At 39.2% G+C, this 26,668-nt stretch overlaps 1 protein-coding gene across 12 annotated transcripts in view; it reads left to right on the forward strand.

Annotated features, from left to right (window-relative positions):
* The first annotated feature begins 1,370 nt into the window (after window positions 1–1,370).
* MLLT10 (MLLT10 histone lysine methyltransferase DOT1L cofactor) overlaps window positions 1,371–26,668 on the forward strand; it is a 214,571-nt gene continuing 189,273 nt past the window's right edge. For 9 of the 12 annotated variants that reach the window (XM_069547405.1, XM_069547406.1, XM_069547407.1 and 6 more), the window contains exons 1-3: window positions 1,374–1,870; window positions 2,036–2,195; window positions 5,124–5,203. In XM_069547405.1, the coding sequence (XP_069403506.1) occupies window positions 2,036–2,195; window positions 5,124–5,203 (240 nt within the window). In that variant the 5' untranslated portion in view covers window positions 1,374–1,870. Of the gene's footprint in view, window positions 1,897–2,035; window positions 2,196–5,123; window positions 5,204–16,740; window positions 16,954–26,668 lie in introns of those variants that run through there. The other 3 variants (XM_069547401.1, XM_069547402.1, XM_069547410.1) reach the window with 3 other exon arrangements.

The following is a 26,668-nucleotide window of genomic DNA, read 5'->3' on the forward strand; positions in this document are numbered from 1 at the left end:
ATCACCTTTTAAAAATGCACTAATATAACTAACTGAATTCTCATTTTTTGTTTTTTTCAGTGTCTATTTTTAAAGTTTTGCATTATTGTAGCTATCTCACTTAGCTTTGAGGGTGTTTGAATATATTTGCTAATATATGCCTGCACTGTATTACAGCTATTATAATTCTTAAATAGATTTTTAGCAATTAATTTCAAACGGAAATAGCAGCCATGCCACCATTTTTCTTTTCTCCAAGAGAACACTTGGAATGCTTTTAGAGCTTAAACCATTATCTTTTGATGACTAGGAGAATTTGGGTTCCTTCATTTTTTAGCATTTATGAAACTGCATTTTCTAGGTCCTCACATGATACTGCCAACCCTTGATAAAGTTATTTTGTTACCTGCAAGGTATTCATCAAAGTCATGAATTTGCCTTCTAACTATGCTTGTCATTTAAACAATCTATATTCCTATTTCGTGCTAAACTTATAATTAGACACTTTTTTTTTGTTGCTGCCTAAAATCAATATTGGGCTAACAGGATACATAGCGGGTAGAGCAACAGTGGGAGATCTCACAGCTCAAAACTGCGCAATATCCAGCTAATCTGTTCAGATAGGCCTGATCCATTTTCTATTTGTTTGTGAGCAGTAAGCTCCCATCTTTCTGCCACTTAAGTGACCTTAATAAAAGTGACAAATTTGCAAGAGTAAATTTGAAGTACAGAGCCAGATCAGAGAAATTCTCAATCGAAAGAACTCCACTGTCCTGTGGTGTTAGCTATTATTTGGTGACCCAAGTTCTCTTGGGTTCCTTCAAACTGCATTTTCCGTATCCTCACATTATATTGTTACTGTTAGATTAACAACCATTTGTAATCTTACACTGCAAGCTGAGGGTAGGTACTACAGGTGTTGTTTCCTCATCGGGTACAACCCTAACTTAGGCTTTTGATCTTGTCTGCGATGCATTTTCAGTTGTCACTGGGGCCAATGTGGTGTGTAAATGGGCGGCAGACTTGGTGGCACTTTCACTGGGTGAACTTTGGGTAGAGCCAGGATGTGAATTTAATGGGTGGACAGGCTGCGGCAATACAGTGAAGTTCGTGCGGCCAACTGCAGGAAGCCATGCTTCACTGCGCCCTTCTGGAAAGGCGACCGACTTGCCCAACCCTTGTTACCCTCGGGCCAGTTTTTGAGGCAAAGGCTGGCAGGTTGGTCTTCAGATGCCTCCGGGGAGTCCCTTCCAGCTACTCTGACAAAACCCGCCCTCCCTCTCGTCTCTCTGCATCTTCCCTTTTTACCCTCCCTCCCAAAGAGGCCTCTTCGTGACGTGCACACGCAACCCGCGCGGCCAGCGCTGCAGAAGGCCGCCCCCAACGTCCCCGCCCCCGCGTGCGCGCCCCCGCGCCCTCCAGTTGGCTTGTTCCGGCCTCGGCGCGCCGCCGGCTCCGCTCGGCTCCGCTCGGCTCCGCTAGACCCCGCCCCTCCGCCGCACACCTCGGCGGATGCGAGAGGCGCGGGAGAGGGGAAGGGCCGGGAGGCCGGCCTGGGCTGCCGGTCGGACGCGGCGGCGCGCACGCAGGCCTCGCCTCTCCCGGGCCTGCTCTCTCACGCCGGCCGTCGGGCGGGCGCGCACGCTGAGTGACGCTCGGAGGAGGAAGCGCAACCCCCTTCCCCTCCCTCGCTGCCCCTGGCCCAGCGGGAGCCCCCCCCAGTGCGCCTGTGCGGAGGCCTGCTTGATTATGTGTGCCCTCTCCGGGCTCCAGCGTTAGCGGCCGGGTGGAGGTGGGGAGGGAAGACGACGAGGAGGAGGAGGCGGAGGAGGCGGTGGAGGGGAGGTGGGGGGAGTCAGCAAGGACATGGCTCCTGACTCCTGTGCGGAACGTGAGTGACTGAGCGGCAAAGCCCGAGTGAGCGAGCGGCCGAGCGGCGGGCGGGGGGCCGGGGCGCGGGGAAGGAAGCTGGGGCGCGGTGGGCTGTACGGGGCGGTGGGAAGCAACTCACTGGCTTGCATGTGTTTTTTAATGGTCCCCCCCAACTCCCTCTTAGATGGTCTCTAGCGACCGGCCCGTGTCACTGGAGGACGAGGTCTCCCATAGTATGAAGGAGATGATTGGAGGCTGTTGCGTTTGCTCAGACGAGAGAGGCTGGGCCGAGAACCCGCTGGTTTATTGCGACGGGCACGGCTGCAGCGTCGCGGTGCATCAAGGTAAACACCCAACCGCCCGCCGGGCTGAACCCGGCCTCTCCCAACCGTCACCGCTTCCCCCACCTTGGCAGCAACTGCCAGTTCTCCTCCCGCCCCTCCCCCCGCCCCGCCCCGTTCCGCGGCAGAGGGTTGACTCTGAGGGTCCGCGGCGGGGCGGAGGGGGTGTGGGCTGTGCATGTGGGAGAAAGTGCGTGTGGCCTGCACTGTCATGTGATCCAGCGCTCATTCTCTCAAGTGTCACTCGGCCGCCGCCTGCGCCCGGAGCCGCGGTTCTGCGGACTCCGGGAGGCGGGGGTCGGCGGCGAAGGGGTGCGGGGGGCCGGGCGCGCGCCCCGCGGCCGTGGGTGCGGGCTGGAAAGCGTGGAGCCCCGTCCCCCTCCCGCCGCTCAGTCTGCCGCAGTGTCTGGAGACTTCCTGTGCCATGGAGTCGGGCTCGGGCGCGCGGCGCTGGGGCGGGTCGGGGGCCTCGGGGGCTGCCCTGCGGCCCTAGATTGGCGCAGAGGGGAGGACCCCGGCTGCCGCGCACCCCAAGGTTTCTGGCCCAGACCCTGCCGTCGCCGCTGCGGACTGGCGCTTCCCGCAGAGAAGAGGCGGAAGGCGGCCGCCGCAGTCGTGCCGCCCCCCGGAGCGGCTGCGCTGAGCTGCCCGGGTGGAGGCCGAGGCTTGTCGGGATGGCTGCCTCGGGCCGCTTCCGCAGCTTAAGTGACCGGACAGAAGAGGAGGTGGCGGTGCCGCCAGGAACTTGGGGAGCATCTTAGTATTATTTTGGGATGTGACTATTCGGTGAGTTTTGGAATGTAGATAAAGATCAAGGACACTAGTAAGGTAGCTTTCTGGCCATGGAAGTTTCTGTTTTTTTTCCATTTCAGGTGGTAAGGAATTGAGGTTGGAAAAAATCTAGGTAATTTTTTGGTGGTTCTTGTACTCCTCTTGTTAGGCACTAGCCTGCACCCCTTGCCGTTTTTGAATCTGGCATTGAGTGATGCAGATGTTGTTTAGTAGTATATTGGACGCTAGTCACCGAGAGAAAGCCTGAGCCTAAGGGACTAAACTGCAGTCTTCATAGAATGGGATCTCAGAATTAGAATGGAGATTCAGGAGGTAGTGAGTAACCTAATCTGAGGATGCACTTATTCCCAGTTCTTTCAAGGAAGAAAGGTGTGCAGTTGCACACCTCACTTTTCTAAGGAGTGAAAACTGTGAATTGAAACTACTGATTTGAAGGTCTGAGAACCTGGTATATTCTATTGTAGTGTTCATTGCTACTTGTGGAGGTGTTTCTTATGAATTTGGGTGATAAATGATGCTAACTAGTCTCATCTCCCAATTTAGAAAATGTTTATTTATGACTGAAAATTTACTCTGAATTAAAATAGAAGTTTTTTGGGCACTTACGTTGTATTTTTTTTATAAGATTTTTTTTTTGATGGGGACCATTTTTAAAGTCTTTATTGTATTTGTTACAATACTGCGTCTATTTTATGATCTGATTTTTTGGCTAGAAGGCACGTAGGATCTTAGCTCCCTGATCAGGGATCGAACTCTCATCCCCTGCATTAAAAGGCACGGTTTTAACTACTGGACCGCCAGTTACTTGGTTGATAGAATATTTTTACTCATGCCTTTTAAAAGGGGTTGGGACTTACCTGGTACTCTGACAGTAAAGAATCTGCCTGCAATGCAGAATAATCTAGGTTTGATCCCTGAGTGGGGAAGAGCCCCTGGAGAAGGGAAAGGCACCCACTCCAGTATTCTTGCCTGGAGAATTCTGTGGACAGAGGAGCATGGCCGGCTACAATTCCATGTGATCACAAAGAGTTGGACACAAATGAATAACTACCACTTTTAATAGGGGTTCAAAGTTTAGCTTTTGGAGTTTTAGAAATCTGTGTTGATTTTATATTCTTTAAATGCCTTCCAGTATTTGATGTATTTCCATGTTTCCTCTGAGCAGGTTCATTTGAGAAAATGTCAATTGGATTATTAATGTCTTTAGGTTTTTGGCAAGTTTTAAACGTTGAGTTAAGTAAATGTTAATATGGAAACAATTTTTAAAGTAACTAGACTGTGATTTAGATATGTGATATGCATTCACATCACTTGTTGAAACATTAACATTATACATTATAAAAAAAACCTGCAGGGTTTGTTTTTTTATGACTTTATTGAGATATAATTCACATACCATGCCGTTAACCCACTTAGAATGTACAATTCAATGGTGTTCAGTATAGTTACAGTTTTGGATTTGTTACTGCAGTTTTATAGAATATTTTCATCACCCTAATAAGAAACCTTGGAGCCATTAACAGTTAGTTACTCCTCATTTCTCTCCAACTCCCCCAGTTCTAGACAACCACTAATCTACCTTCTGTACAGACAGGCAAATATCTATTCTGGACATTTTATTTAAATAGAAGCATTTCACTTTTAACATTACATTTCATTTCATTTCCTGCAATAGCTTGTTTATTTTGAAAGGTGATTTGAAAATAATTTTTATTTTCATGTATTCAAAATGCTTAATATTTAAACTTTAGGATGTAGAAATGAATTAATGAATTTGAATTAGTGAATATTCATATATCACTATAGGAATGAATAATAAGTTGTTTATGTAAAAAAGTTAAATTTTATCTGATATTTTTATTGTAAAAGAATAATTAATGATGTTCATTAATAATTAATGATGTGATGTTTATTCTTTCGAAATGAAATACCAAAAGATTACCTTTCTAATATTTAAAATGTCATAATTGTAACTTGGTGATAAATGATAAACATAAATATAACATGTTTTAGTTTTTTACAAAGCAGTTGGTTTACCTGAATAGTTTCAGAGGTATTTAATAGGGCTTTGATACAATATTTGATTTTCCATAGTTATTCAACCTTTAACTTATTTTCAAACATTCTGTTTTCCAACAGCTTGCTATGGCATTGTTCAAGTACCCACAGGACCATGGTTTTGCAGGAAATGTGAATCTCAGGAGAGAGCGGCCAGAGTGGTAAGGACTGTTTATCAAAAACTTTAAAATACTTCAGTGAGTAGCTTAGGATGCTACATACTCAGATTTCAGTTTGAAGGGTTTTCAGTCTTGTTCAAATATTGAATTTGGGCCAAATATTGACTTGCAGTTTTAAACTGGTTTTATAAGATCTGAAAAACAAATTGAACTGCATATTGATGGATACTTAGAAAGGATAAAATATAAAGCTGTATTTTGGCTTTATTGGCCCTTCCTACTGGTTAAATTGGCTAATCACGGTTAGAACATAATGGCAATAGGACATACATAAGTTGTACTGAGAAAATTCTGCTAGGTTCTGTTTAAGGAGTAAAAAAACCCCATTAGTATTTAGTGGTTCATGTTTCTTTTTATTATATCTGTACATGTATAGTTTAACTTTGCTCAGTATTTTCAGGTATTCAGGGCCTTTGGCAAAGCAGCATAAAAGTCTTCCTTTTTTTTAACTTGGCTGGTTAACCTTCTTTCTGAACACTTCTGTAAACCTTCTGTAAGAATGAGAGAGAAATGTTTATTCTTTGTGGCCAAAAGCATTTTTCCAATTGAACTTCTAGAAATATGAGGGAAGAATAGATTTTATCTTCATTAATCATATGAAAGTATTACCATTTGCAGTGTGGTGTTTCTTCCTCTTGGTATTGACTAGAGAATTTGACAGAAGTTAGAAAACAAATATTTCAACCTCTACCTACATGGAGAGCAAGAATGGAGGTTTTAAATTTTGCCTGGGCAATTTTCGATCAGCGGAAATAATGGCTGAGTAGCCTATATAGGATTGTGAAATCAGAGCACTAGTCTGTTTTGATATGTGGTGTTTGTGTATGAGAATGCACTGTAGCAGAGTTATAGTTATTCTAACATTACAGAAATGGAAATTAGCAAGTGGAGGATGAAATTAATTGTAAAAATTTCAGGACTTAATTTATGTATAGATTTACCCCCCCACCCCCACCCTTTGTAACATTTTATGGGGTTGATGGGTCACCACGCAAAGGAAGTTATGCTTCACTTTGTTAGTAAACATGACAGTAAGGTTCCACAGCATGACAGAGTAGTTTCATGGCCAGAGAAAGATGAGAAAATAGGAAAGTGGGTATCAAGAGAGGGAGGATAAAGGGGTGAAATGCCAGGATTATTTGCCTCAAATACCATTTCTTGCCTGTTTCTATGCCTTTTTCCTCTCTAAGGTCATGGTCAGGATATCCAGGTGAATAAGGTATATCTTAAAAGGTACATTGGAAGACTTGTTTTATTTAAGCTTTATTTGGCACAATGTGGGGGTTAATTAAAGAATAGGCACAGTCTTTTCTGAATTCCTGTAGTGTACAGTTATAAAAGGTAGGGTTATAAGGCCATAGTTTATATATGTATATAGTTAAATATATACTCATATACATACTTACATGCATCCTCTTGTTAAAAGGATATAGTAGCCAAGAAACTTAGCCTGAAAATAAATCTATGAGTTAGAATGGGAATTGAGTTAGTCTTAATGTTATTTTTGGTTTTCTCTGTGTATCTGCTTAATTCTTTTCCTTTCTACAGATTTTCTCTGCTAGTTACTCTGTCAATAACTAACTTTTTTTAAATTGTTCACTGTCAGATACTGTGCTGAATGTTTTATATCAATTATCTTCTTTAATTATCCTGTCAAATATATGAGGTAGATACCCTTTTGTTATTCTCATTCACAGATAAAGACCTAGTAGTTTTGAGAGAAATACATACCTACTTGGAGTCTGGGCTGTGATTAAACTCTCAACCACAGTATGTTGTATTGTTGCCTCCTGTGGTGAATGATGGCCATACTTCAGTCCTGTCTCAAGAGACTGAATTTCAGTCTGAATCTCATGTTCCTTTGATAGGGAAAAAACTGTCTTGGCTTTTCTAGTTCTGGATGAGTTAGTTAGCCATAGCTAGAGAGTAGAGGTGGAGAAGGCAATGGCACCCCACTCCAGCACTCTTGCCTGGAAAATCCCAAGGACGGAGGAGCCTGGTAGGCTGCAGTCCATGCGGTTGCCAGGAGTCGGACACGACTGAGCGACTTCACTTTCACTTTTCACTTTCATGCATCGGAGAAGGAAATGGCAACCCACTCCAGTGTTCTTGCTGGAGAATCCCAGGGATCGGGGAGCCTGGTGGGCTGCCATCTATGGGGTCGGACAGAGTTGGACACGACTGAAGCGACTTAACAGCGGAGAGTAGAGGTGAGTTGGTCAGATGCAGGGAAGTCTCTGTGGATTTGGGATAGCTTGCTTTTCAGAGAAGGGGAAATTAGAAGCTCATAGATACTGAGGAGTGAAAAGCCAGAACCATAAAGCGGTATTTTTACTCAAATAGCTTGGTTGTATATAGAATGGTTTTGAAAGGGAGGTTAGAAACTGAAAGACTGAGATTGCTGTTATATAAAAATTTGATAGTAGAAAGGGAGTAGAAAGGAAGGGAGAGAGCATTTTGGAGGAGGAAATGACAGAAATGGAAGTGGCGTGAAGGAAAGGGAATAATCAGAGGTGATTTTGAGATGTCATGGTTGAACACTCTGGGCAAGTGATACTGTTAATAGTAATAGAGGATGGAGAGGAAACTTGAAGAGTAAGGAAATTTCCGTTTGGGGCATGTTGGTATTGATGATGCTAGGATGTTTCATTGGAAATTTAGGGTTAAAATAATGAAGAAAAGTTAGGGTTGGAGCTGCGTAGCAGGAAGATTGGGAACCAAGTGACAATATTTACTCTAGTAAAGAAGAGTGAAGGCAGAACTATGGTGAATATTCACATTTGGGAGAGTAAGAACAAGTTACCAAGGATGACTGATGAACTGTCAGGAAAGGAGGAACTGTAGGTTCCAGTAGCAACACAAGCAGTTGTTTTTTAAAGAGTAGTTGATAGTGTGCATTGCTACCAGGGATGCTGAAGTCCCAAGACAAGTTCCTGAGACAGCAATTGTAGTTCCCTGCTTTGGGCAGAACCCTTGTTACAGGGCATCGAAAATAGTAGGGATTGCAGGGTTAGAATAAATGTTGAAAAAGTAAAGAAAGAGGAAAATAAAAATAGATGGTGATTGAGGAAAAGTTTGGTTGGTTTTTAAGGGAAGCTCTTTGTTAGATAGGCAGTCATTGTTCCAAAAAAACACTTGAATTGCTTATTTCACCTCAAGTGAATAAATACTTTGATTGGATTTCCTTATTAACTGCAATCATAGTGCTTAGAGGTTAAAACACTCATTGATGACTTTTTGTATTTAATGTGCATGTGTTCTTAAGTATCACAGGCTGAAGAGATTTATTAGAAGTTTTACCTACTTGTACAGTGTTAATAAGATACAGAGAGAGGATATTTTAGATTTTTAAATATTCTACTTGGAAGACACGTTGAAAGTGGATTGTACAGAAAAATAAAATGGCCAAAAGCCCATTAAGGATTTGCATTATTTAGGTCTTGCTCTTCTGGCTGTAAATGAAAAGATGATTCCTTTCCTCCAGGAACTGAGCTGTGACTTTCTCTTGTTGCTCTCTTTTTGCAGTTCCTCCTAGCTTTTTTACATTGTTAGGGAGGAACTGGTGGATGGGATATGAATAGGGTTTTAGGGATTGATCTAGGATTATACTTTCAGTTTTAACTTTTTTTCTTACTGAATATATGTAATGCACATAAATCACTATAAATCTGTAAAAGCATGTGAAACATACTTAACCACACTAATTATATATTTATGTTGAATTCTATAAATTATGTTAATATGCATTTGATTGTCATAAATAATTCTGAGCAAAGTAGAACATAAAATGCTTATCTGTGTGTTTGCTACCCAGAATGAACAAATGTCCATTCTTCATATATGCTTCAGATCTTCCCTTCTGCTGAAAAAGAACAATAAATTAAAAAATTGAGTTGAAGTACTTTTTGAATCCTCTGCAGTCTGAGTCAGCCATTACCCTTTTAGTGTCTGTGGGGTCAGTCTCTATTTCTCTTGCCAGTTTTATTGAGCTATACTTATATGTAACATTGGAATGTTAATGGTATACAACATAATGATTTAATATATGTATATGTTGCAAAATGATTACTAAAGTAAACATCCATCCCCTCACATAGTTGTAATTTTTTTTTTGATGAGAACTTTTAAGATAAACTCTTAGCTTTCAAGTACACAATACAGAATCGTTAACTACAGTCACCACTATATCCCCAGAACTTACAACTGGAAGTCTGTGCCTTTTGACCACCTTCACCCATTTCCCCCAACCATCACTCACTGCCTCCAGCAGATACCAGTCTGTTCTGAGTTTGTTTTTTTGGATTCCATATTTAAGTCCAACCATATAGTATTTGTTTTTCTCTGTCTGACTTGGTTCATTCAGCATAATGCCTTCAAGGCTCATCTGTTGTTGTCACAGATGGCAAGGTTTCCTTCTTATTCTTAAGACTGAGTAATATTTCATTATGTAGAGCCATCATATATGTTTTAGTCCTTGTTACTACATGTATATATCCATAAACACCACCTAGTAGTATATTGTACAGGAATGTTATCACGTTATATATGTGTTCTGTGATACAGCTACTTGTGAGATTGCTGCACCGTATAAATTCATCTAGTTCATTCTTTTTATCTGCTTTTTAGTATTCTGTCATAGAATGTACTGTAATTTAATTCCTTTATCGACTGTTGTAATTTTTCCAATTTTTCAGTCACAAATAGTGTTTCAATGAACATCTTTGTGAATATCATGAAGCTTTTTTTTTAATATAGTCTAAGAATATTATCATGAAAGTTTTTAAAATTCATTTATTTTTGGCGACATTGTGTCTTTGTTGCTGTTCCTCTGGCTTTCTCCAGCAGTGAGTGGGGGCTGCTATCGAGTTATGGGGCTCAGGCTTCTCATTGTGGTGGCTTCTCTTGTTGCACAGCATGGGCTCTAGGGTGCTTGCTCTTCAGTAGTTGGAGGATGTGGTCTCGGTAGTTGTGGCTGGCAGGCACTAGAGCACAGTTGTGGCTCAGGGGTTTAGTTGGCTTGAAGCATCTGGAATCTTCCCAGACCAGAGATCAAACCTGAGTCCACTGCATTGTGAGTGGGACTCTTAACCTCTGGGCCACAGGGGAAGTCCAACATGCAAGTTGTTGTTTGTTTGTTTTTCACATTTATAATAATCTCTGATATATTTGGAGTTATTTCTTAAGGTTTCATTTTGTGTTACCTATTTACCCTGCTTTTTTCCCCCCTCTTTTCCCCTTCATATGGAGTGATTGAGTGTTCTTTATTCCTTTTAAAAAAAAAAAAAAAAATCTGGGCTGATTTGGAGGTTTTATGTTCTAGTCCTTTTTTTTCTTTAATGATTGCTCTTAAAATTTTAATGTGCCTACTTTCTATTTTTTCTCTGACTCCAAGGTTTGATCTTTGTACTCCTTTTGAACAAAGCAAGGGACCTTAGGACACCTTGTATTCCACTTTCTTCCTGGCAAAAATCTTATTTTATTGTCGTTTACATTTTAATTCCATCTTATTTTTAATCTTCCAGTGGTAGTTTTTTAAAAAATGATCATTTGTAATTTGGACTTAACATTACTGATGTTTTTGCCCCACTCAGTTTTTTATTCTTGTTGCTGCCCTTAGTGTTGTTTTCTTTTTGAAAGTTTTTGGTGGTATTTTCACGATTGGTGGCTAGTAAGGAGTAAGATCCACTAGTCTTTTTATGTCTAAGAGTGCCATTATTTTGCTGTCTTGTATGCTAGTTTGAAATCTACGATAATAGTAGTTTTCTTATAACTAAAGACTTTATTTGTCTTCTGGTACCTATTTGTGCTAATAAGGAATCTGTTGACTGTTTATCCTGCTTGAGACTTGATTTGCTCTCATCCAGTTTGGAAAATACTCTGTTCTTATCTTTTCAAATATATCTTCTCATTATATTTTCTTCTCCGGGAACTATTACTTAGGTGTTTAACTGGCATTCTCATCCTTTTCTTCAGGTCTTTTAATTTCTCTTTTACAGTTTCTCTATTACCTCTTTGTTATGGATAATCTTTTTAGCTCTGTTTTCAAACTTACTGTTAATCCAGTCAATGAATTTCTTTTCTGAGTAAATCATAGCTAGAATTTATTTGTTTTATATTTTTCAATTGGCCTTTTTTTTCATAATATCTTGCTATTTCTTAACATTTATATTTATTTTACTTATTTGAACATTTAAAAGCATATTTATTTTAAAACTCCACAGATTCTGGAATTCTTTCGTTTGTTTTTTAACTGGTGGTAGATGTCCTCATACACTTTGTAATTTTTGACGGTGAGCTAATCTTTAAGAGTTGTCTTCCTTGTGATCCCTCTTCTGCTGATAACCTGGGTTTATGAAGGTGTCCCTGAGGGGAGTTTTTGCATTTGCTCTGTTATTTGTTAAGAATTGTTTTTGGTGCTAGTAACAAAGACCAGGTTACAGTGGTCTGCAAATTAGCATTTTTCAAATTTCCTATTTAAAAGGATTCAGAAAGGCATTTTAAAGCTTTGTGACAGCTCTCTGAAATCTTTAATTAATTAATTACTTAATTTTGGCTGCATCATGAGGGATCTTAGTTCCCTGACCACGGATGGAACCCATGCCGCTCTGCAGTGGAAGCGCAGAGTATTAGCCACTGGACTTCAGGGAAGTCCTTCTGTGAAATCTTTAGGGATCAGACTTCTTCTGTCTTCCTGTTATACCAACCTTAACACGTGGTTTTCATTTTCATGATTATTGCACAGTCACAGCATGGCATTCACTATGACTGTAAAGAGATGTTCCAGGCAGAAACAAGGACGGGAAGGGTTGAAAGTGGTTTTCCTCTCACCTGAGTTATCCTCTTAAATGAGCTTTCTCTTATCTTAGTGGTCCAGTACATCTTTTTTTTGGCATAGATTCCCTTTTGGTAGGATCAGCCCTTACCAGCTCCTGTCCTTATACAGCAAACTTGGTGAGAACTTGGTTAGAACTGTTCAGCACATCTAGGGTCTATGCGTACTCAATCCTCTAAGGTACATAATAAATTGATTATTTTCATTGCCTGCCTCAGCTTCAGTTAATTTTGACTTTTTTTTTAAAGCTTTTAAGTTATTTTTTATTTGTATCACTAGATTTACTTTTACTTAAATAATTAAAAATTTGTTTTCAGATTTATCTTCTTTACTCTGACTTATGAGTGCAGAAGGCCAGGATGGAGTATCTTCAGTGGCACTGACTTTTTTCTTATTTTGTGCAAGTTTTTTAGCCTATATACTCTAAATAGAATGCCTTCAAAGTTAAGTATTTGCTAACATTTTTTTTCTCTTTCTGATGATTCATATCCAGTATTTGCCCCTTTTTTGGCCATACTGTGCTGCTCAGGTAGTGAAATCTTAGTTTCCCCATCAGAGATGGAACTTGTGCCTCCTGCAGTGGAAATGTGGAGCCCTAACCACTGGATTGCCAGAGAATTCCCTGTTGTTTGTTTTTGAATTCAGCATAGCATCTTAAGTTCCTGTAACTTTGAAAGAGATGATTTAAAAAAATTAACAGATTTAGTGCTTATCACCATACATAGAATAGCAAATAACCAATTTCCATTGTCTTTCTTCTTGAATTCCTTTTTTTTTTTACTGTTAGAAAAGATTAGCATAATAGCTCTCAGGAAGTAAGTGCTTAACATTTGTTTGTATCATTTTCTAATCTGCCTACAAAGCTAGTGTGGTTCAGTGGTAAAGAATCTGTCTGCCACTCAGGGGATTGAGTTCAGTCCCTGGGTCAGGAAGATTCCCTGGAGAAGGAGATGGCAACCCATTTCAGTATTCTTGCCTGGAAAATCTTATGGAAAGGGGAATCTGGCTGGCTACAGTCTGTGGAGTCACAAAAGAGTCAGACATGAGACTAAATAACAGCAACAACATAACACCATAACTAGCAAGAGAAATGAAAACATAGGGGTACATTGGTACATTGCCCTTTGTGTCTGTTCCATTTTTTGTTGAGATTTTAATTTTTATGTTTATCCAAATGATAAATGCACTGTTAGTAGTACTAAAAGATTCTTTTTTACACACATCAAAACAGTACCTTGCTGCCTGACTCGGCAAGGAATGTAGAAGCAGCTATTCATTAAAAATGTTTATTTTTTATTTTGGCTGTACTGAGTCTTCATGGCCGAGCACAGACTTTCTCTAGTTGCCTTGCTTGGGCTTCTCCTTGCAGTGCCTCTCTTGTTGTGAAGCAAGCTCTAGGGTGCTCAGGCTTCAGTAGTTGTGGTACAAGGCTTAGTTGCTCTGGGGTATGTGGGGATCTTCCTGGAGCAGGAACTGAACCTGTATCCTTGCATTGGAAGACAGATTCTTAACCACTGACCCACCAGGGAAGTCCAGAAGCAGCTATTCTTGACATCAGTTTTAGATATTGTCTTTCAGTATACCACAAATTTTGGTTAGCCCAGTAGTATTAAACAAAGTTTTGTGTTTTTATGACTAAGTATTTTTTGTTCATTTCTGAGTCAAAAGCATACTATAATTGCTTTCTTATCTTAAAAGTTTTTCTTTTTTCCTGGGATTAATAATTGTCTTGTATTTTCATTTTCCTAAATCTTTGTATACTTTGTAGGCACTTCTTATATAATTGCCCACTTATTTAATGAATCAGGTAGTCTATCATTTCGATTCTTCATAAATTCTAAAATTCTAAAATAGGAAAAAAGTTTTACCATTTTGATTGATGGTTTGCCTGAGTATGGAATTCTTGGTTGGAAATAACTACCCTTAAAAATTTTGAAGCTACTTCTCCATTGCTTTTTAGCTGTCAGTGTTTATTAAGAAGACCAATGAAGTTCTGATTCTCATCCTTTGTATAGGATTTTTCTCTCTGGATTTAGTGTGTTTCCTGTATCCAGTTTATCTCTGCTATTTCTCATGGTAGTGTGCTGCCCCTCACTCATCGTACTGGGTACATAGTGTCCCTTTTAATCTAGTAAATCATGTTAGGAATCATGAGTTTAGTTAAGGGAGAATTGTTTTTTTTAATTAAAATCTTTTTAAAACACTTTGATTGCACTGAGTCTGTTGTGGCATGCAGGCTTCCTGCTAGCAGTGTTTGGGCTTAGTTGCCCTACAGCGTATGGAATCCTAGTTCTCTGACCAGGGATCAGATTTGCATCCCCTGCCTTGGAACGTGGATTCTCAACCATGGGACCACCAGGGATGTCCCTGAAATTATTTCTGATAGGTCCTCAGTTTTGTTGTCATTGTTTGCTTTTTCTGTATTCTTTATTTGGATGTTGGACCTTCTGAACTGATCTTGCTGTTTATCTATTTCTGTTTTGCTCTCTGAGGCTGTTTCTATTTTGTCTTCCATCCTTCACTTAAATTTCTAAATTTTATTATACTTTTAGTTTCCAAAGGCTCTTTTATACTTTTTGAATGCTTATTTTTTATCATCTGCTTTTGTTTCTTGGGTGCATATTTCCTCTTAATTTCATGAGGATGTTAATCAGCCAGTTGTTTTTCTGTTTCAGTTTTCTGAGGTTTTCTTCTGCTCTTAGGACTTCTACTCAGAGTTCCTTTGTACCGTTTGTTTTGGCCTGTCTTGTTAGGGACTTTGCTTACAAATTTAGTGACTTATAGCCATCCATCTGAATTTAAGACAAGTTCCTATTAAGGTGACTGGGAGCTCTGTATGTGTAGCAGAAATTGGGGGCTGATTGGCTTCATTATAGGTAGTATGGCTGGGTTCTTTTATCGGGATGCCACCATCTGGTTAGTTTATTCAGAGGAAAATCCTCCAGTCATCTGTTCAGGATTCACAGACCTGGTTACAACTCTGAGCCAGTGGTTGCTGAAATTTCACAGTTTAGAGCTAGATTTTCAATGCCCCTTTGCTCAGATGTACGTGATGTCTCCAAGTCCAGATTTCCTCTTGTTTACCCTTTCTGCAGTTTTCTACGCTGAGGGAGAGCGAATTACCTTGTAGCGTATAGTGAAGGAATTGGCACGTGCGTGCATTTGTACGTGAGTGTGTACGCATGCGTGTAGGTGGGGGGAGGTAGAAAGGGTGAAAGGGGGGGTGGTGTTGATTGTTTTCTCAGATTTTATCTCATTCTCCCCCCCCCCCCCACCCCCCGTTTAACTTTTCTTGACCCCATCCTTCTTGGATACATACACCACCACTGTGCATGGCAACTCCCTACCCCCTGATGTGTGGTACCTCAAGTTTCTCTAGTTTTTGCTGCTGTGTGGTCTAAGATACATTGCTTTTGGAGTTGTCATACTGCAGCATCCTTTTCTGGAGAAGGCGATGGCACCCCACTCCAGCACTCTTGCCTGGAAAATCCCATGCACGGAGGAGCCTGGTGGACTGCAGTCCATGGGGTCGTTAAGAGTTGGACAAGACTGAGCGCCTTCACTTTCATTTTTCACTTTCATGCATTGGAGAAGGAAATGGCAGCCCACTCAAGTGTTCTTGCCTGGAGAATCCCAGGGACAGGGGAGCCTGGTGGGCTGCCGTCTATGGGGTCGCACAGAGTTTGACACGACTGAAGTGACTTAGCAGCAGGGGCAGCAGCAGCAGCATCCTTTTCTGATCTGTTAAATCAGCTGCTGCTTGTCTCCTTTCCAGCTCCCCAAATTTTGTAACTGTTGTCTCCCTTTGTGTTTGTTTTCTCTTTGTGACTCTCGCCGTTTTATGTCATTCAGTTGATAAGTTTTTAGAAGGAGAGGAGGTATTTTTAAATTTTAAGTGGAATTAACTGCCTGTGCTCATGATGCAGTCTTTTCCCATTTCTTCAAAGATCTTGTTTTATCTTTTTTCTGTATTTTTTACACACCACCCCCCCCCCCACTCACTGAGCTCACAATTGTTTTTGAATTTTCCCATGGATTTTAGTTTTCCTTTAAACGTTTTCACCTTTTTGTCTTTCTCTTTCACTAGTGAGCCTTCTGGAAGAATAAAGCCATTAGTTGATACCTCTGTTTCAGCTGCCTAGTATAGCCTTTTAGTTGTACTTAATGATTAACATATAACTTAATTCTTTTTTTTTTTTTTTTTTTTGCTGCACTGAGTGGCATAGGGGAATCTTAAGTTTCCCTACCAGGGATCCAATCCAGGCACCCTGCAGTAGAAGCAGGGAGTCTTAACTACTGGCCTGCCAGGGAGGTCGATTTGAGCAGTAGCATATGTAATCTGCATTTGCTGTAAGACTCTCATCATGGAGATTGTCTGTTTTGTCTTTCAGTGACCTTTATTTATTTAAAAATCCATGTTCAACAAATATAATACAGCATAGGAAAAATTGTCCTCCTTTAGGATCTGGTATATTTCCTCCTTTTTGATAGCTCTATGATACGTATTCTGTTTCTCTTTTTGTTCTGGCTGTCATGCAGTCCACAACCAAATCTGGTCTTTAGTTACATCAGTTGTGTTAATTTGATTATTAGTATATTTGTTCTCTTCTCCTCGTCCTTTGGAGTTTAGGACTTCACCTCTTATCTCTGTTTCTCTGCGTGTTGATTTCATTCTCTCATACTACAGACTCTCTACTTCATGAGGCTGGAACCATGACTGCTGGCAGCTCTTGACTCTCATCTTCTAGCCCCTTCTACCAGAAGAAGGGGCTGTCTTGAAGAATCCTGGGAAGGACTCTGATTGGCCTGTCTTGGATCATGTACCACCATCCCTGTGGCTGGAGTGGGGAGGGTACTAAGAATGACAACCCTCACTAGAACTACATAGTTGGAGTCAGGGGTAAGAGCAGTTTCCCTGAATCAGGGGGATGTCCCTCATACTGGCTTTCAATGTTCATTTTTCTATTTTCTTATTGTTACACTGTAGGTACTTTACTTGTAGTCTGCCTCAAATCCTTTTCTGAAAAAATTTTAGGTATAAATAAGTAAAATATCACAAACTCCTATCTGGTCATTTTTCAAATCATTACATTTGACTGCTAAAATGTCTGTCACTCTATTGATTTTTTTGCTTTTAGCTTCACATGGCCAAATCCAAAACTTTCTTTTCTGTTTCCATTAAACTTAATCTACCTTCAGCATTTTAAACTGATCAGTTTATCTTTTTTGCAACTTTCTTTATTCATGACTTCTGAGAAACTGTTTTCTTCTTTTACCTCTCTAAACATAACCTTTTGGATTCCTATTTAGCATTATTTGTTTACTTCTTGAAGAAAATTTTAAGTTTACATGGTTACTTTTCTGGCCTATTTATTTGATTACCTCACCCTATGTAAATTCATGCATGGATACAGATGCCTCTAGGGATCACTTAGCACCTGACAGTTCTAGCCTTCAGATCCGTATTTGCAGTTGCCTTCTGGACTTCCCTGGTGGCTCAGACAGTAAAGCGTCTGTCTGCAATGCGGGAGACCCGGGTTCGATCCCTGGGTTGGGAAGATCCCCTGGAGAAGGAAATGGCAATCCACTCCAGGACTATTGCCTGGAAAATCCCATGGACAGAGGAGCCTGGTAGGCTACCGTCCATGGGGTCGCAAAGAGTCGGACACGACTGAGCCACTTCACTTCACTTCACTTCTGGATATCTATGTTTAGGTATCCTGCTGCTGCTACTGCTAAGTCCCTTCAGTCGTGTCCGACTCTGTGCAACCCCATAGACGGCAGCCCACCCGGCTCCCCCATCCCTGGGATTCTCCAGGCAAGAACACTGGAGTGGGTTGCCATTTCCTTCTCCAATGCATGAAAGTGAAACGTGAAAGTGAAGTCGCTCAGTTGTGTTCGACTCTTAGAGACCCCATGGACTGCAGCCTACCAGGCTCCTCCGTGCATGGGATTTTCCAGGCAAGAGTACTGGAGTGGATGCCACTGTATCCTAGGCATCTTAAATTTAATTTCTCTACTTCTGTAGTCACTGACATAACCTAAGCCCTAATTTTTTGTCTAGATGGTATATTTGACATGACTCAAAATATATAAAAAAGATATTCAGTAAAAATTCTCTCTCCTAAACCTATTATTTGTCCAGTTTTGCTTTCTGTCTTTCTCTATTGTTAACTAGCTTTTAATTCATTTCTTAGTTTCTTTATGTATGTACCTATTTATGCATATATGGACTCTTTTGTTTTCTACAAAAAGGTAGCATATTACACATTCTTAGAGTGAACTTCTTTTTTCTCTTTACCTCCCTCCTTTCAGTAGAGTCTCCTCCCCCCCACCCATATCTCAAGATTATTGCCTCTAAAGCAAATATGATTGTTATTTCCCATCTTCCTATAGTGTTACTTAACTGTTGGTGCAACACAGATTTCTTTTCAGGTTCACAGTATTTTCACTATCACATGTAATTTCTGCACAAGATATAGCTGAGTAAAAACACCCCTCCTCCCGCCACAACAATAAAAATTTAGTTCTGTATATGTGTGTGTGTATATAGTAGGCTCAGATATTTATGGTGATATATAGCTCTAGAGACAAGTAGAAATTACAGCTGCCCTAACATGGTATGAAATTTTCTTTTCCCATCTGTATTGTCCCTACCCCTCCTCTTTTTTACTTTCTGCACTGTCTTCCCATAGCCATGAATAGATAGATAATGATTACTCCAAAGGATTACTTTCTACATGCCATTCTCAGATGCTGCCAGTGCTTTTCTGTTCTCTTAAGTCCCAAAGCCCAGAGTATTTGTTGTCTTCTAACTTCAAAAATTTTGCTCTTAGTGTAGTGCACATGTGCTCATTTTTGATAATTGGGGAAAGAAAGATAAGTAGAAAAAAATCCACAATCTGATGCTGAGATATCAAGGTGGTATAGTAGTAGTGTTAAGATCATGGGCTTTGGAGTCAAGTGGACTCGATTTATGACTGGGCAAGTTTATCTTCTAAGCTTCAGTTTCCTCGTGTGAAATACCACGAAGCTCTAATAATAGTGTCAGGTACTGTCAGGTGCTTGTATAGAGGAATATTTTCACCCTCTCAACTGGACAAAATATAGGCACTATTTTAATGAGGTTTTTTTTTTAAATGATGAGGCAACTTAAGGCATAGAAAGGTTTAATGATTTGTTCAGGGTCACGTAAAAGTGGGCAAGCCAAGTTTTGAACCCTGGACACTCTAGAGATGATGTTGTTAAGCACTGTACTTCAGATTATAGTTCAGGCAAGTAGCTGCAGGTGTTAATACATAAGTATATGTGAATATCTTTATCTTGATGTTATTTTAGAATACAAAATGAAATAACATCAATGTGATGGGATTAGGATGTATATTATCAGCCATCAGTACACTGTTCTCTCATGTTTGGATCTTTTGTGTGATTTCATTACTTTCTGCTGTTGTATATGTATGTTTTAACCCCCTGAGTTCCTACCATATTCCTTTTGTCTTTAAAATTATAGTTTCATGTTACTTAAGACTTTCCAGAAGTTTTTTTTTTAATCTTCACTTCTTTGGCAACATGCAATTAATGTTTATGGATAGATGACTGCTTTTGGCAACTGACTTTTGGGGGAAGTGCTAGTTTTATTTTTTCCCAAACACACTCCGTTTCTTTGATATATGGATATGTATGTCAAAACATACTTCTTTTGTCATTTGTACAAATAGTTGTGCATTATAAGCCATAAACGGATTGATATTTTATTCATATTCAAACAGATTCCTAATTTCTTTGGACCAACACTATGCATTTTAATTTACTTTTCTCACTGTGTGTTTGTGTGTAGGATTATCATAACTTAATTTTTATTGCGTTAAAAAATATTTATTTATTTGGCTGTGCTGGGTCTTCATTGGTGCCCATTGGCTTTCTCTAGTTGCAGTTGCTGTGGTTTCTCCTGTTGTGGGGCACAGGCTCTAGGTGCATGGACTTAAGTAGTTGTGATGCTTGGGCTCAGTAGTTGTGGTACTTGGGCTTAGTTGCCCTGAGGCATGTGGAATCTTCCTGGTTCAGGGATCAAACCTGTGATCCCTGGGGAGATGCAGGATCTCCCCTGCATTTGGCAGGCAGATTCTTAACCACTGAATCACAATGGAAAGTCCTGTAACTTTAACTTACTTTTTATTGTAAGATCTTTGTTGCAAAGTAAGAGGATGAACTACCCACTTAAAATAATCAAGTGAGTATCTATGTATTTAGTGATCAAGCTTTAATAAATAGGGCATTGCCCATACCTTTGACTCCTGTGTGACTCTCTCTGCGTGCATTCCTCTCTTCATCAGAAGGAAACACTTTACTGAATTTTGTATTGTTCTTTTCTCAGTTTTATTTCTAAACAGTATTTTGTTTAGTTGTGGCTGTTTTGAACTTCCTGTAAATGGAGTAATGCTGTATTGATATATTTGATTCACAGTACTTCTCTGAGATGCATCAGTTTGATGAATATACCTATAGTTTATTCATTTTCTTTGTTCTATAATATTTCAGTATGTGAATACACCACCATCTGTTCTCTTGTTGATGTATCTGTAGGTTTTTGTCAGTGTTGTGCAGTTTATGAACACTTCCGTGAATGTACTTGTACGCCTGTAGGAGTTTAGCTCACAACTGATCAAACTGCTGGGATTGCTCCAAAAAGGATCATAAAATCAATTTAGCAGGGAGCAACCAGCATTAAAAAATTAGGACAGAAAAAAAATTGACAGTGCATTTTCAGTGTCGTGTGTGTGTGTGTGTGTGTGTGTGTGTGTGTGTGTGTGTGTACGGAATTGCAATGAAAAGTGTATTTCTTAGAGTGGTTCATGATCAGGAAGGCTCAAGAAATAATTACTCTAGGATATGTCCTAGAGGTGGAGTTGGTAGGTTGTTAGGAAGGCCACTCCTTTTCCAGAAGTGGTTGCTTCACTTCACTTTCCCATCAGTGCATGGCTTCTTCCCTCAGCATCCTTAGTGCAGTGCTTAGTATGTCAGTATTCTTAAATTTAGTCATTTTGTTAGTCCCATTGTGATTTTTACTTTAATTCCCTGATAATAATGATGGTAAAACCCCTTTTTGTATGCTTATAGGCCATGTAGATTTTCTCACTTGTGACTTGGAGATGGCTTCTCTGGGTTAGTGGGTTTTTTTTTTTTTTTAATTCTTTTAATAAAAAGTTTTTAATTACAGTGTAGTCAGAATTTTCAGGTGGGTTTTTTTGGTTGTGTTTCTGTTCTTTTTTCTTTTTATGGTTAATGTTTTTTTGCAACTTGTTAAATCTTGTCCTAACTTGAGGTCATGAAATGATTTTCCTATAAAGGAATTTTTTTTTTTTTAACTGCTTTTTACATTTTGGTCTATAACCAACCCATCTGGACTTGATTTCATGTATAGAATAAAATAGGGCAAAAACATTTTATGTACATTATTTATGTATTTTATATAAATTATATACATAATATATATTACATATTATATTAAGTAGGAACATCCAGTTACTTTAACACCTTTCATTCTTATTTTACTGTACTGTGCCACCATGTCATGAATCAGCCCTTCATATATGTGTAGATTTCTTTTTGGACTTGCTGTTCTGTACTTTCATCTTTGTGCCAATGGCCAGTTTTAAAATTGCTCTAGCTTTTTAAAATCTGGACATGAGATATCAAATAAAATGATCATTGATATTTCCTTCTCAAATAAAATGAGCATTGATAGTTGCCGTTTGTTTTTGTCTTATTTTTATTATCTTACCTGTTGCTCTTTGCATTTGATTACCATTTAGAATCATATTGTTCCATGAAAAATCCATTTGGTGTTTTGATTAGCTTTGCATTCATTCTGTAAATCAGTTTGTGACATCTGTTTACAGTTTTTAATCTTTGAGTCTATGAACATAGTGGTCTCCAATTGTTAGGTTTTCTTTTTTAATTCTGGTGAAATGTATACAACATAAAATTGATCATTAGCCATTTTTGAGTATGCGAATCAGTGGCATTAAATACATTCATAATGTTGTATAACCATCACCAGTATCTATTTCCAGAACTTTTTCATCATTCCAAATGGAAAGTACCCATTAAAGTAGAACTTCCCATTCCACCCTCTCCCTAGGCCCTGGTAACTTCTAATATTCTACTTTCTGTCTTTATGATATTTATCTGCTATCTATACCTCATTTAAGTATGATCATGCAATATTTGTCCTTTGTGTTTAGCTTATTTCACATAGTTTTATTAAAACTTTTAACAGCATGTTGTACATGTGTCAGAATTTTCTTTTTATGGCTGAATAATATTGCATCATGTGTATGCATCACATTAAAAAAATAATAATTATTTATTTTTGGCTGTGTTGGGCCTTTGTTGCTGTATGGGCTTTTCTCTAGTTGCAGTTAGCAGAGGCTACTCTCTCCTTGCCATGTCTGCGTTTCTCATTATGGCGGGTTCTCTCTCTCTCTGGAGCACAGGCTCTAGGGCTTGCTAGCTTCAGTAGTTGCGATTCCCAGGCTCTAGATCACAGACTCAGTACTTGTGGTGCATAGGCTTAGTTGCTCTGTGGCATGTGGGATCTTCCTGGATCAGGGGTTGAACCTGAGTCTCCTGTATTTGGCAGGCAGTTTCTTTACCACTGAGCCATCAGGGAAGCCTCACATTTTGTTTATCCATTCATGTTTTGATAGACAGTTGGATTGTTTCAACCTTTTGTTTCAACCTGTGAATAATGCTACTGTGAACATTGATGTACATGTATCTATTTGAGTCCCTCTTTTAAGTTTTTTTTCAGGTATATATTAGTGAAATTGCTGGATTATATGATAATTCTGTGTTCAGCATTTTGAGGAACTGCCAAAATGTTTTTCACAGTGACTGTACTATTTTATGTTCCTATTGGAAACACATGAGAGTTCTAGTTTCTCCATACCCCTTCCAGCTCAATATTTTGATAAGAGCTATGTTAATGGTGTGAAGTGGTATCTCCTTGTGGTTTTGATTTGTATTTCCACACTGACTAATAACTCTGAGCATCTTTTCCTGTGCTTTTTGGCTATTTGTAAATCTTTGGAGGATTTGCCTATTCAGTTCTTTGCCCATTTTGTAACTGGGCTGTTTGTCTTTTTGTTGTTGAGTTGTAAGAGGTTTTTGTTTACTTTTTGATCTAGACTCTTATACATGATTTACAAATATTTTCTCCTGTGGGTTTGTTCACTCTTAATGATAGTGTTCTTAGATGCACAGAAGTTTTAATTTTGATGATGTTCAGCTTTTTTTTTCTCGATGCTTGTGCTTTCCATGTCATGTCCAAGAAATCATTGCCAAATCCAGTATCACATAGATTTCCCTTACATTTTCTCTTTGTAAGTGTTTTTTAACCCTTACATTTATTTAGGATTTGATCCATTTTGAGTTAATCTTTGTATACGTTATAGTTAGGTTTCAGCTTTATTGTTCCCATGTGGATATCTGCTTTTCCTTGCATCATTTGTTGAAAAGGTGCTTTTCCCCTCTATTGAATGGCTTGGCTTCTTTATCAGATAAAGTCATTTGACCATGTATGCAAGGATTTAGAGCTTCCCAGGTGGCTCAGTGAATAAGGAAGCCACCTGCAATGCAGGAGACACAGGAGATGTGGATTTGATCCCTGGTCAGGAAGATCCCCTGGAGGAGGGCATGGCAACCCTCTCCAGTATTCTTGCCTGGAGAACCCCATGGACAGAGGAGACTGGCAGGCCCCAATCCATAGGGTTGCAGTGAGTTGAGCACATGCATTCAAGGATTTATTTCCGGGCTCTCTGTTCTTTTCCATTGTTTCATATGTCTGCCTTTATGCCTGTGCAGACAGCTTTGGTTACTGTAGCTTTGTAGTCTGTTTTGAAATGTGGAAATGTAAGTCCTCTGACTTTGTTCTTCATTTTCATGATTTTAGTGTCGATTCAGGGTGCCTTGAGATTTTAAATGAATTTTAGGAATTATTTCTCTGTTTCTTTGTAAAATGTTCTTGGGATTTTGGTAGCAATTGTACGGAATCTGTAGATCACTTTGGATAGTGAATGCATCTTAACAACATTCTTCCAATCCATAAACTTAAGTTGTGTCATCTTTAATATTTTTTAGCAGCATTACGTAGTTTTAAGTATACAAGTTCTTTGTCTCTGGATAAGTTTATTCTCAAAGTTTTCTTTTCTTTTTTTATGCTCTTATAAATGCAATTAATTGTTTCCTTAATTTCATTTTTGGATTGTTCATTAATAGTTAGACAGTTCATTTCACTTTATTCTTTTTCAAAATTGTTTTGGCTGTCTAGTTTCTTTACACTGTTGAGTTTAAATTTAATTATATATATATATGAGTAACCTGTTTTTGTCCAAAATCTTGCTAGAATTTTGATAGGATACTGTTAAACTGAATATCAATTTGTGGAGAACTGGCACCTTTACTATGTTGAATTTTCTAATCCATGAATATTCTGTGTCTTTCCATTTATTTATGTCATCTTGTTTATTCTGTTCAGTTTTGTATAATTTTCAGCCAAAGTCCTGTGCACATTTTGTGGATTCATACCCTAAGTATTTAATTTTGAGGGAAGCAATTTATATAGTGTTGTATGTTTAATTTTCATGTCCATGTATTTATTGGTGTATTTGTGCATGCTCAGTCGTGTCCGACTCTGCGACCCCCTGCACTGTAGCCTGCCAGGCTCCTCTATCCATGGAGTTTTCCAGGCAAGAATACTGGAGTGGGTTGCTGTTTCTTCACCAGGGGATCTTCCTGACCCAGGGATCAAACCCTCATCTCTTGCATCTCCTGCATTGACAGGCAGATTCTTAATCACTGCACCTCTTGGGAAGCCCATTTATTGGTAGTATATGGAAATAACAATTGATTTTTATGTTTATCTTGCATCCTACAACCTTGTTGCCTTCACTTACTCTGGGAGTTTTGTTAGAGTGATAATTGTGTCATCTACAAATAAGATTATTTTTATTTCTTCCTTCTTAATTTATGTGCCTGTTATGCTTGCATAATTGTTTCAGCACCATGTTGATTAAGATTGATGAGACTGGATGTACTTTTTTCTGACCTCAGAGGCATTGTATTTTTTTAAGGATTTTTGTGTCTATTCATGAGTTCTGTTATCTGTAGTTTTACTCTTTGTCTAGTTTGGGTATTGGAGTAAAAGTACCTTTATAAAATGAGTTGGCAAATGCTCCCTTATTTTCTATTTTCTGAAAGAGGTTGCATAAAATTGATGTTAATTCTTCTTTAAACATTTTAGACAGTTCTCCTTTGAAACTATCTGGATTGTCTTCTTTTTCTTTTTTGGATAGTTTTTTGAAGTTAAAATATAAGACTATTCAGATTGCCAGTTTTTTGATTGGTGGGTTGGAGTAGTTTGTGTTTTTCCAATAAGGGAATCCATTTTGTCTGAGCTGTGACACTTAGGTGTGTGATGTTATTGGTAGCATTCCCTTATCCTTTTGATGTCTATAGGATTTGTATTGATAGCCCCTGTCTCATTCCTCATATTTGTCAAGTGTTGATAGATTTATCAATTTTTTGATCTTTTAAAAGGACCGTCTAGTTTTGTTGATTTTCTTTTTTTTTTTAAACTTCACTGATTTCTGCTCTATATTTTATTTTTTGCTTCCTTTTTCTTGCTTTGGGTTTATTTTTTGTTTCCTGAGATAGAATTTTAGATTACTCTTGATTTGAGACTTTTCTACTTTCCGGTGCATTGTTGCAACTTTCCCTCTTAGTGCTGGGTTAGCTATGTTCCTGAAGTTTTGAAATGTGACAATTTTCATTCAGTTGACTACTTTTAAAAATTTTCCTAAAGGGTTTTACTGTTTTATCTTGTTTTTTGGAGGCTTTTTCTTTTATTACTGTGCCATGTCTTTCTGGCCTCTGTGGTTTCTGAGGAGAAACCGGTGCTCATTCGTATTGGGTTTTCCCTACATAGACATTTTGTATGTCTTCAGTGTGTTACATATGTTTAAAAAGATTGTTTATTTACTTTTGGCTGTGCTGCCTTTGTTGCTGTGCAGACTTTTATCTAGTTACAGCGAAGCTTCTCATTGCAGTGACTTCTCTGTGGAGCACAGGCTCTAAGGGTGCATGGGGTTTAGTAGTTATGGCTTGTGGGCTCAGAATTTTTGGCTCCTGGGCTCTGGAGCACAAGCTCAGTAGTTGTGGCACGGGAGCTTACTTGCTCTGTGGCATGTGGGATTTTCTCAGATTAGGGATCAAACTCATGTTTCCTGCATTGTCAGGCAGATCTTTACCACTGAACTATCAGGGAAGCCTTGTAGATATATGTTTTTTGTTTTTGTATTTTACAAATTGAAGTTTTGTGGCAATTCTTGTCCTAGCAGACAAGCTTATCTGTGCCTTTAAAAAAAAAAAATTTACATATGGCTGTGTTGGTCTTCTTTGCTGCGAGAGCTTTTCTCCAGTTGAGGCGAGCAGGGGCTACCTCTTGAGTTGTGGCGTGCCGGTTTCTCATTGTGGTGGCTCTTTTTGTTGCAGAGCACAGGCTGAATACTAGTGGAGCATGGGCTTACTTGCTCTGTGGCATGTGGGATCTT

The sequence above is a fragment of the Ovis canadensis genome, chromosome 13 (genome assembly GCF_042477335.2).
Source record: "Ovis canadensis isolate MfBH-ARS-UI-01 breed Bighorn chromosome 13, ARS-UI_OviCan_v2, whole genome shotgun sequence".
NCBI lineage: Eukaryota > Metazoa > Chordata > Mammalia > Artiodactyla > Bovidae > Ovis > Ovis canadensis.